The sequence below is a fragment of the Pezoporus occidentalis genome, unplaced genomic scaffold, assembly GCF_034315485.1.
Source record: "Pezoporus occidentalis ecotype Australia unplaced genomic scaffold, CSIRO_AGI_Poc_V1 ctg22, whole genome shotgun sequence".
In the NCBI taxonomy this organism is placed as follows: Eukaryota; Metazoa; Chordata; class Aves; order Psittaciformes; family Psittacidae; genus Pezoporus; species Pezoporus occidentalis.
In genome coordinates this window covers 106,030-118,120 of record NW_026914072.1, presented here as the reverse complement: position 1 = coordinate 118,120, position 12,091 = coordinate 106,030, and the positions used below count along the sequence as shown (strand labels likewise).

General features: G+C 42.3%; 1 protein-coding gene and 1 long non-coding RNA gene across 3 annotated transcripts in view; both read right to left on the bottom strand.

The window, feature by feature from the left end:
* Nucleotides 1-3,892, bottom strand: part of SWAP70 (switching B cell complex subunit SWAP70) — a 50,216-nt gene extending 46,324 nt beyond the window's left edge. Inside the window, exon 1 of the mRNA XM_062620128.1 lies at nucleotides 3,713-3,892. Coding sequence (XP_062476112.1) covers nucleotides 3,713-3,811 — 99 coding nt within the window. The 5' untranslated portion in view covers nucleotides 3,812-3,892. The remainder of the gene's footprint in view (nucleotides 1-3,712) is intronic.
* A 720-nt stretch (nucleotides 3,893-4,612) lies between these two features.
* Nucleotides 4,613-12,091, bottom strand: LOC134164418 (uncharacterized). 2 transcript variants are annotated; one of them, XR_009965128.1, is made up of 5 exons: nucleotides 10,260-12,091; nucleotides 10,114-10,182; nucleotides 9,202-9,257; nucleotides 7,793-7,967; nucleotides 4,613-5,719 (listed from the first exon to the last, which is right to left on the bottom strand). It is a non-coding gene; the product is annotated as an uncharacterized LOC134164418 (long non-coding RNA). The 2 variants fall into 2 exon arrangements; XR_009965129.1 differs by lacking the exon at nucleotides 10,114-10,182 and having other exon boundaries at nucleotides 9,202-9,298.

The following is a 12,091-nucleotide window of genomic DNA, read 5'->3' as shown; positions in this document are numbered from 1 at the left end:
AAAGTCAATTGTCCGGCTAGGGTCCTGCCTACTTATGACAGGCTCTCAACCCTTCCAGTGCCTTGCTACATTGTTCAAGGTCTTCCTCTCCATTCGGACCATCCCTCTTGCCCCTGATTACACCATTCTTCCTCTTCCCACTGGCCACTGACTTTCCATTTAGTAAAAAGACAAAGCACAGATAAGAGGTGTAATAATCCTGTAACAACCCAGATGTAATTCCAGACTGGTACAAATTTTCTAAGCCTAACTAGTAACTTTGGCCCTCATATTACGGGCCCAAATGAGACTGTGTTTTCACGAGGTGCTCACCCATCCCCATTCTGTAGATACCACGTCAGGAATCCAAGATTTTGAAAATCCAGCCCACTGCAGCACACAAAACAAAAACAAGAACAGTCAAATAACCCCACTGCCTAAGCAGAGACAAGTCATAAAGCAATGTAAGGAAGAGAGAGTGTAAAAACTAATTGGTATGTATTCTTTCCAAGATCCAATCATATGCACCTACTACAAGGGGTTTTGCTGGCTGTTAAACATGATTACATTTAAAACCACAGTGTTTCAAGACCCACATGAAAAGCAGATTTAATGTTGGCACACTACAGGAATTTTTAAAATAAGACAACTTTAAAATTGCAGATTGCAAGAAAGATTAAATTGGATTTAAATACAGGAAAACAAGTATTTGCATGTAGCTTGTGCTCGAACCACATCAGCAGCTATCACTGCATACACAGAACTTACAATTTATCCTTCCTGTATCAGTGCTTGAAAGTACTGAAACACACTGACAAAATTATTGTGTCCATATTTAAAGGTGTATTTAAGAATAGATTATGCAAATGTTTCTGCTAATACAGAAAAAAAGGGTACGCTCTGCAGCCAGCATAACAGTAGAACTTCTGAAGATCACTCATTAAAGGAAAATAAAATCAGAGCATACTGGAAGAAGATAATATTCGAAATTGCACAGAGGACTGATTTTAACTGTCTCCTCTCAACAGCTTAGACCATATACAAAAAAAAATACAAATAGATAAAAGACAATTGAGGAAATCCTTACTATTCTAAGCAAGTCTTAGTTTTTCCTCCAAGGGTGTGCTGTTCCTCCAGACTATAAAATAGACCCAACTGACACACCACCCCTTTGCTCTAGATACATTAAAAACAAATGTGTGATGCAAACCTTTCACTGTAGGGTCTCAGCTCGTAGTAGTTAACGAAGATGATGTATTTTTATGGAAGGCTCAAAGATCACTTCTAGGTAGAGAAACTAGAAATCACTTTCTTTAACAACCAACATGTTACACTTAGGACCTTCTGTTCAACATGATGGCAATATGTTATACTGGATTATACAAGTCAAAGCTCCATTATGTTTCCTCATTGAGAAAGGAAGAGTTCAGCAGGTTACAACACTGCATGCCATTATCAGAAAACAAAGTTTTTTACCATCTTTTTAATAACAGGAATTTCACTAATTAATCAACATATTTTTCTAATGCCACAGATCTCTACTAACCTGTTTCTCTCCAAGCTCCATCTCTCCTTTTTACAAGGGTGCTATATCTTCCTCATGGTAATGTGGATGAGAAATACTTTATAGAGAAACACTTTCTCAATACAACATAGGCCTGCACCAATCAGACAGGAAGTTCTGTTTTGATGCCCTGTTTACCCTTTTTGCTGCACCCATGTGGGGCTAATGCCGTAACACATGCCTTTTCTCCCCAGCAGGACTATCATTTTGACATCACACTCATCGTTTGCCACAAAAAAACCTATGGAAGAGTACTCTCTACCCCTCTGTATTTCCTGAAACTTAACTCTTGATGGCGATAGGACAAGGCAGCAGACGCAATTCAGGCTTGTTTCTGCATTCCAGATCCCCCACTTGACACTTCCCTTGGGAGTCATATCATAGACAGAACTGCACAGACCCAAAGAGACCCACTTTTTCTTCATCCCTTCTCTCTCATGGACAGACAGAATGAAACATCAAAACTGTTTAGGAAGATGTTTGACAGGTAATGAGGGGACAAACTTAATTTCCCTTCCTTTTTTCTTTTTTTTTTTTAACCGTTTTTTTTACCCTTTTTTAAACACACAGCATTGGAGCCATGCTGCTCTAGTAAGACAACAGAGCATGAGAAGACAGGTAACTGCAGTTCAGTTTGGAAATAAAACTGCTGCTATAATCCACCTAAGGTCAGTCAATGATCTTAAAGAACTGATGATACCTCCACAAGAGCAACTGTGCTTGCAAATGCTCCACCACAGCATCCTGGCTGCTTCTTTAGCCATTTAATTCACCTTAGCACGTGTATGACCACAACAGCTTCTCCCCGACCAGCATGACAACACATGCTGCCAACACACATTGCCAACACACCTCCCAGTTGAACATACTGAGCGCACAAGGTGTGGTAGTGTGACAGGAAAACAGGATTCCTTTAAAAAGCAGGACAATAAAAACACCACTCTGCAACCTATTTCAGCTAGTCCTGCAACACTGCAATGTAAGTACTTGCTTTCATTGTGCTACCTGTAGAAGACAGGACCTGCACACATTTTCAGCTTGAGCTCACAGTCAGGTCCAGCCTCTTGCCTGACTCCTGCCCCACAGTCACTTCTGGACGAGTTAGGCTGTATCTCATGGCCTGATCACCCGGAGCAAAGAAAAGGAGAAGAGGAAGAGGCTGCTTGCAGCATGCTGTGGACACTTATTACATAGTAATGCTGAAAACAAAGTCCATTAGCTACCGACCACACATGTAAATACCGCCTGCAGCAAAGCCACTCTTGCTCGTGGAGTTCATCCCACTAAGGGTGCAAACTTTAGCTAACTGCTGCGGCTGACACAATTCCAGCGCTCAGTACAAGGACCCAGTCTTGTATGTCAACAGGTGTCGTGTTCTTATTCAAAATATTTATTTCGCCAGATTTCTGCTATTACTTCCAGGCCAAGATGGTCCCATAAAGCAAGGCCAAGATGGGATCAGATTCAGCGAGCTGCCTGAGAGCTCTTTTAAGAGCACAAACATTACTTCAGCATATAAGCTGAAGAAAGAATGGCACAGTTGGAGCCTCTTGACTAATTCTCCTGTTTATATCCAAATAAGAGAGCACTGTGAAACTGCACTCTCCCTTGGCAAGCTATGAATTTCACTTGGACGCAGCCAACCCCTATAGATGGGACCTTGTGGCTACCCGTCAAAAGATTTTGGCCAGAAAGGGTACCAAGGACATGCGGTTGAAAGCAGACCGGAAGCACAACAAGGGTTTGTGCATGCACTGACAACTTGGGAAGATGAAGCACTTGCCTGGGCAGAATGAAAATAAGCCTGCTCAGGCATGAGGAAGGGCCCATGCAAACTTCCTCTGGGATGGAGGCATTCAGGAGCCACAGAAGCCGGCAACACCATGTGATGAACGACAGCCGCAATGGAGCAAGTATCACCTAGGGCACCCAAATGGGTTTTGAAATTGGGGGCTGTCCCCCATTGCCCAGCTCCAAGTATGACCACCTCAGGCAGGCCCCTGGCCCACCACCCGCATGCCCACTGTGGAGGCAGCTGGTGGTGACAGCACAGGCCCATGTCATGGCTTCTCACGCCCATGGCAGCAGCCCCTCACACCCACACCAGGCCCCGGCCCTATACCGTGTCCCCTGGGCTCACCACCCCTCTCCCCTCACTGTCCCACTTGCCTTGAGCTGGGACTTGGAGACCTTCCCGCTGCGATCGAGGTCGAGGGCGGTGAAGGCGTGCCAGATGGACTTCAGCAGCTCCTCCTTGAGGCCCACCATGGCCGGCCCGCGGCAACTACCGCTACCGCCGCCTCGCTCCCTCCGCCGCTCCCGCTCTGCCTTCGCCTCGGACAGCCCCGCCGCCGCCGCGCCCGCCCCGGGGCCGGGTGCCCAGCCCCGCCCGACCCAGCAGGCACCGCCCCGGGACTGCGCGCGTCCCGCCTCGGAGGCCGGGGCCGAGGGCCGCCTGCGGCGCCCAGGAGAGCGGGATCTCGGCGAGGGAGGCCGGAGAGGCTCCCGCTGAAGTACCTGCCACAGCAGGGCCGGCTCCGCGCCTCCCGAGAGGCAGTGGGTGACTGCGGCCCGCGGCTGTTCGCACGGGAGACACCGCCCCATGTGCACAGTACCGTACGCTCACACCGCGACAAGTGACTGCCCTCAGAAACTGTTTCAGAGAGCAGCTGGCAAGGAAGACTTGCGTACAGCTGGAGCGAATGGAGGTCAATCGAAAATAGTGGGGGGAGGGCCAAAAAACCCCAGAGTTCACCACTACTTATAAACCAAGAGTGGCACAAAGTGTCATCAAGCAGGATAAGCTTTGCTGTTGAGCTTTGGAAGGTGTTTTTGTGGTGGGGGGTTAAATCTCACCTGTTTCAGGTTCAGACTAAGCAACACTGAGAGCAGTGACTGGGTGAGGACTTCAGATGTCCCCACAGTCCCTGTGCTTTCTAGCAGAACCCTCAGTGGTGTTTCTCTGCTAACAATAGGGTTAGAGTTGCTTCTAGGCCAGAAGAGGCAGGAAGATAACGGTGAAGTTTATAGTGCTTTGAATACTGCATCCAAGATCATTCACAGTACACAGGTCAAGGTAAGGTTTCATTCTCCTGGATTTTAAGCCAAACCATTAAGATCCTGCATTCAAGATACATAACAAACAAAAAAACAAAGATACTCACTTTTGTCCAGTTTTAGCCTTCATTTAACCGCATCATCAGAACAAAAACAGAACACTGCAAGTGGCATACTTCTGGCAGGTACACAAGATGATTGTTTTGCACAAGGTGGTGCTGGTTCGTTACAATCCCAGTAAGAAATACACTCAGACTCTCAAGTATCACATAAAATACCATTTATTTGAGCTAAGACTAAAATAGAGAAGACAGTAGAGATAATCTTACATTTCTTCCGGTGCTGGGAAGCCTCAGCAGCATCACCGACATCTCTGATCAAGGTGCAGCATGTCACACAGGCCCTGCCCAAGGTAAAGTTCCACCATTTTGGTCATTTAAACTAATACAGGGTTTTCTTACAAGAAAACAACTCTATACGTTGTTTCTAGTACCAAACAGAAAGGATGTTCACATGTCAACCTCTTGCTGCATTTTCAGATAATGGGCAGACCACACAGCGGGTGTAATCACAGGTACAGAGCAGGAGCTGCCTGCAGGCTCCTCTGGTACAATCAACCACATCAATTTACCCCATAGCCATGAGGCATACACAGTCCCAGGTGGACCAGGAGGCGAGGCTGGACTGCCAGCGCAGTATAGCACAAGGTTGTGTAGGCACAGCCTGATTTAGATGGATCACTAATCCTCAGTGTACAATGGTCATCTGGACAGGACCGCTACAGATAAGCACATAGCCAAGTCCACTGTAGGAAGTACTTTCACTTCTCATATGTGGTAATACATAAAATGAGTTTTCTGTATGTGGGAAATTGGAGACTAGAATCATCCACAAATTTCCAGTAATTTTTGTCCTTTAGTGTCTTTAGCTTACAGCAAGCAACAAAGATGTTCTGGCAATGCAGAGACATCATAGTCTCAGTAGCACAGTGCCTTATTCATTGGGCATATCCTTGCAGCCTTTCCCCCTCATTTTTCTTAACCTTTTTCCTCCAGAGTTTATTCAGGACTTTGGAATCCACAATTATTTATACTCTTTCCTCAGGATGGGTGCTGAGAGCTATATAATTAACAAAAAGTTAATTTGATTAAATTTCTTACTGAACCCGATTTGCTAACATTATAGCTGTTAGTACTACCAGAAAAATCTGTTATTGTGAAATAGGTATCTTACCACTTGGAGCTAAGGCATTTCTCCAATTTGACCACAGCTATTCCACTTAAGGAGGAAAGAGATGACTTTTGTATATGCAGATAACCTAGCAAACCTGTTTTATTTGGTAGCCAAGCAACCACAAGGTCACCAGTAAATAAAGAACTTCCCTATTAAATTACATTAAAATACAGTTAGGTTCTGGGGAATGTTGCTGAGGAAAAAGCAATTCATAGAGTTCACACATGAATCTCCTCATGACAGGGACAATTTCTGTTTTGAACAGACTTCAGTGATTTTTTTGGCAGCTCATTTTTATAAAAATGATAGAGTGGAAAAATGAAACTAAACCAAAATGTCCCACAAAATAATTGTAAAAACAACCCTATGTGCTTCTCTTCATTTTACCTTCATTCTTTTTGCTCACATCTGTTATTCCAGATTTAAATGACATGCTGAAATCCTTTACCAGAACAGGACTTCTTTTCCACTAAGAATATAAAGAGTTCCATTCAGGTTAATAAGTTAACAGTCAATGCTTGAAATGTTTCATTAACATGAGTAGTTTATATAAGCCTCAGCCACTCCAGCTTTTAGTAGGGTAGTCAAAAGGATACTTACAAGTTACGCATAAAACTAGTACAATGTATAGGATTGAGCTAACAGAGCAAAACCAGTTAAACTCAAGTTCGTAGGCAGAAAAACTTGCTGTTGAACAAAACCTTTGTTTTTCTTACTTACCCAAAATAGCTTTAACAAAGTTACAGGACTAACTGCATCCACACCCAAAGCGTGAGTTATTTTAAGCAGCTCTTCTGTTTTAATATGCTAGTCTAGATCTTTGCTTATGAAAGACTTTACATTCTAAAGCTTTGAAGATAAGATTGATATATAATCCATAGAACATTAACATTAACCATTAAGTCTTTGATATCACTAAATAAACTCCAAATGGTTTGCATGGTACAAAAGTAAGTTCTGATGCAACTTAACATACTTCTGCTTTTCTTGAAAGTTGTCCAAGATCTCAGCAACTTTATTTAAATCTGTGCTTATTCTAATCTTGTTTGCTTACCACAGTCAAAACCACGACTGAAGGGTGGCAAGGACATCAGGGAGGGAAGACTGGCTCACAGCCCCAGAGAGTGACTCACAGTTTCAGGAAGAAGCTTTAGACCCTGCTGAGGATCAGCCTTAAGACGTCAGTCACTTCTCCTCCTCCCTGCAGAAGCTTAATTACTCCTTGTTAGCCAAATAATAAGTATTTCTCAGGGAGGTTTGAACCAGAGGAAAGATTACGCATTTGAACTGTTATTAATTTTGTGTTATGCCACTGAGTCAGTTAAACTGCCATCAAGGAAAGAATTCAGACACATCAGCAACTCACTGTTTTCTGCTTACTGTTAGCCCAGAGAAAAACTTCCTGAACTGTAGAATGACCAGTCATTTTCATTCTCCAAAGGAAAATTTAATTGAAGCAAACAGAAATTGAAGATCATTAAGCCAAGTTATCAGCATTATAGTCTGTGAACAGAGCAGTCCAATCGTACATATCAAAGAAGCACTGAAGGACAGTAAGCGCATTTGACATTATACCGTAGCCCAGTCCTCAAACCATTTGAGGACTTTGGTTTTTATTATTTTTAAATGCTTTAACAAGTTTTATTTCCGTCCTTACACACATGCCTCAGTCTCACTAGAACTACGTAGAAATTGAGCATGAAAATTATTTTAGGTGAAACAGGAAGTAGCCTTAGATGCAGAATCAGAATGGCAGCTCAGTCCCTCATACAAAAAAAAAAAAGTTGATTTTCTATCCACTTCTAAGACTTCTAGAGAATCTTCAAAGCAATTTCAGCAAAGCACTCCTGCTTTACTAGACTTTTTTGCTATTTATACACTCATGCACAACACATACATTTCTATTCAAACTTGATGAAATAAAACAATGAAGAGGTAGACTACAGAGCATTAACTTACCTTTCTGGTCCTCCCTGATAACACACATCTTACTCTTCACTTGCAGCTGATAAAGTATTTCTCACCAAGTTACAGAACTAATCATAGAACAGAATGCCACAGATATCTTACTTGCAGAAAGAAAGAGGAAATTAAATCCCAGGTGTCTACTGCAGTAACTATCTGGGGATGGAAACTGGAGAAAGAAATGGTCAATGGAAAAAGCTGTTAAGCAGGGTTTGTGTAGAAAACTGACAAACAGTATTGACTTAGTTACCAAAAGGAAATTAAAATCCCATTTGCTATGGTGCAGAACAAATATATGGGGAGATTCTACCCTAAACATCTTAACACTCAAGTAGCCAAGAATGAAAAGAGGCAAGAGGAAGCAGCAGCAGATATAGGAAGATCACCCAAGGTTGCTCATGCTAAAGGTTGGGAGTAGGATGCATTTCTTCTGTCCCCCGCATCCCTATCCTGCAGAAAACCTTGCCTAAAATACTTTAATTAGGTGTGTATTCTGTTGTCTATACATCAATAGATGGACAAGATCATTAGGATGCATACTAAACACACAGGATCTTTTCTTGAGCATAAACAGTCAGTCAGTAACAGCAGCAGTTCTTATACCTGTTAGCCCACTTACCTGGCAGTAACCCTAGGGATACATAGACCACTGAATAGAATTAGGCCAGTTATTCTGCTTTCATCTTGAGTCAAACAGAAATCAGTTTAAGCCAGCATGATTATTCAGATGTCATGCTAAGTGTGGATGGTGAATATTAGAAAGGAGTCAAATGACTGGCAAAAGGAAGATCTTCGAAACCAAACCTTCAGATTTTTCAAGGCTTTCCAGAATCTCAGATGATTTTTAAGCGTGCACAATCTCAGATCTCTGAGCATGTGTTAAACAGTAATAAATTGCTTCCTGTTTAAATAGGCACGGCAATATTCTCTCCTCAGGGCACCTCCCTTTCCTCTACCCCAGTCCCATTATACTTTGGGAAGATAGTATCTTCTTCCAATTCCAACTGTTTAAATAGAAGCAGGACTTTTAATTTCCTGTGTGCTATCCTGCCCACCACTGCTTCTTCCTGCTTTCTCTGCAGAACCTATGCGTCAGCTCAGCAGCCTGCAACCAGGGGAGCCTGCAGCTCTCTCTCTCAGGTGTTCTCCATGGTTCACTGAAAGAAGGTAAAGTTCAGTCAGGGAACAGCCCTGCTTTTGACTCTTGCTGACCATCTCTTTAGTCCAGAGTCCTCAAGCACAGCTGTATCAGTGATATTAATAGCTAGCACACATACACAGATTCATTAATTGTTCACACGTTATATACCAACACGTATATAGTAAAACCATGAGGATGTCTTTTCCAAGCCTACCAAACTGAGGGGGATGGGTGTGGATGAAAAAACAAAGTTAACACTTACCTGAGCTACCCCTGGAAAGAATGCTCAGTCACTACTGCAGAACAAGATCATGGTTTCTAACAATCAGGGTCTAGCATTATACTAGCACACAAATACTCTAAAGACAAAAATGTAGTGTACAGTTAATCATTTTGTCCACCAGGTGTTGCTGGAGACTACAAAAGACATAAAAGACAAGGTCAAGCTGGTCAGCTTTTGGGAAGGGGTCAAACCTCCCCCTGATCCCTCCCTCCACCAAGTTCAACAAGAAGGGTTGGGTGACTAAGTATACTTTCATTAATGAAACGTTTCAAAGTTATAGTCTACAGAAATGCAATCCATGAAATTGCTGCCTCATCCCTGGCAGTGTTCAAGGCCAGATTGGATGGGGCTTTGAGCAACCTGGTCTAGTGGAAGGTGTCCCTGCCCATGGCAGGTGGTTGGAACTGGATGAGCTTTAAGATCATTTCCAACCCAAGTCATTCTGTGATTCTATGAAATTGAATTCCTATTTTCAAATAAACAAGCAGTGCCTACCTCCATTTCTAGGTGGAAGTAAAGCTTATCTATAACTTCATTAAAAAGCCAAGTAGTCACTATGTTTTTCAGGTTCTACATCTTATTAATTCAGATCTATCCCAACTCAAAATACGTTATTAGGCCTGTAGTCATCAACAGCTTGTATCCATGGGTAGGTGGGGGAGCAGGAAATCAGTGTACGGATAGGACACTTGGAAATGGAAAAAAAGCAAGCAACCAATCAAACCAACCCAAAACCAACCCACCACAAGATCAAACAAACAAAATTAAAAAAAAAAACAAAACAAACAACACCCAAACCCACAGCCAAAAACAAAACCCCAAAACAGCCCCCCGTCCACAAAACCACAAACACACACACAGAAGCCCCCAAACCAAACAGACAAAGATTACCTTAGTAATTCTAGCTGGTTAAACCTGCGTGAATTTGTGGCAAAAATTGCTGGGAGTTTGATATGTAACCTATGAAAGTAGAACAGCAATTTCTAGTTTGCTACAGTTTCCAACAGGAAGGTGCTAACTTCTCTTTACAGACATACTTTTTGTCCATCCATTGGTCTTCGTGGCTACAATGGACCAGTAGTATGCACGACATCACAGTGGTGTTTTCTGGAAAAAATATTATCTAAGTAAATCCAATTGTGTTTCAACAGTAATGGCACAAACACAATTTGATATACTATTTGAACCACCATGTGTGCCTCAAAATATTAAAAACAAATTAAAACAGAGCATTTATGATTCAATTATAATGGTTTAGCCTGCAAAGCAAAGAAAAACTAAGGGCCATCAATACTTTTACAAGTAGTCCATGGAAAGGTTTGACTGACAAGACTAATTACCCAGTAAGTGAGTCAATCCTTGGTACTTGAAATCCGCATCAAGTTGGATAGGTCAATGCTTCTGTTTGCTTTTTTGTTTCCAACAGTAACTAGTTTTGTACAGTCAAATGGAAGACAATTCATCCACAAACAGTTTAGATGGAACAATTTCAGGATACTCTTTGGAAACCAGCATTATGTGGTGTCCTGTCTCTACAGGAAACTTAATTCTGCAAAAACTTGTCTACCACAACACCCACTCTTTGGGCAGAAGATGAAGCAAGACTAGACAAGTAGTGTTGTCCAGTAACCTATCACTAGAAAATGGCTTACAGACACCGCATCTATATGCAAAGACAGAAAAGAAATAAGCAGACAAATATCTAAAGGAGGTGGGGATATGAAATGCCTACTTTCGGTTACTTTTAGCGTCTCTTTTTATATAGTTCCTCAGGAAACAAGGTACTCTGATCAAAAACGCTGAGGTACTTTGCTATCTCTGTATTAGAAAGTTAAGCTAGACGAATTAATGAGAAAAATGGTTAACCATTTAACTCATTTAGCTTCTTAAATTGATATGAAGCTTTCTTCTTAAAGTGCCAAAGCTTACCTTGTTACACCATGCTTGGCAGAATTCCTTCAAATGACATCTGACTTTCTACATTTTGTGAGCAGCTAGTAGCTTCTTCCACCTGAAAAGGTGGCTTGCTTAACTACATACAACTTTTCCCAAATGTCGTTTTTGCAGTAAATTCGTAAGATACCAACATTACTGTGAGATTGTTTCTATTAAAAATGAAAAACCCTTCAATGTCAGTAAAAATAAATACTACTTTTCACTCAGCAAGCATCTGAATCATGAATCACTGGATGCTGGGCGTATTCATGGGAAGCATTAATGCACACGTTCCAAATTCTCTGCCTCTTCCCACTGGCCACTGTTGGGCCAGAATTCTCAGCCTCCCCACTGTCCTCAAGAAATCCTATAAAAATTTGAGATAAAATGTCACCATTCTTACTGCTCCTATAAACTATTTAAAACTTCTGCAGCTCCCTTTTAAACACTTAGCACACAGGAGAAAGAACATTCAAAGACACTTCAATTACATGGTTTTGGTTGGGCATCCCTTCTATGGCAGATACAAAACACGGGACCAGCAATAGAAGAGAACCACAGAATCATTTGTTGGAAAAGATCTTTAAGATTGAGGGCAACAGTTAACACTGCCAAGTCCACCACTAAACCATGTCCCCAAGTGCCTATGTATCTTTTAAATACCTCCAGGGATGTTGACCCAACCACTTCCCTGGGCAGCCTGTTCCAGTGCCTGACAACTCGTCTGGTGAAGAAATTTTTCCTGATATCCCATCTAAACCTCCCTGGAGCAACTTGAGGTCATTTCCTCTTGTTCTGTCACTTGTTTACTTGGGAGAAGAGACTAACACCCACATCACCCCAACCTCCTTTCAAGTAGTTGCAGAGAACTGTAAGATGTCCTCTGAGCTGCCTACTCTCCAGACTGAACACCCCAAGTTCCCTCAGCTGTTCC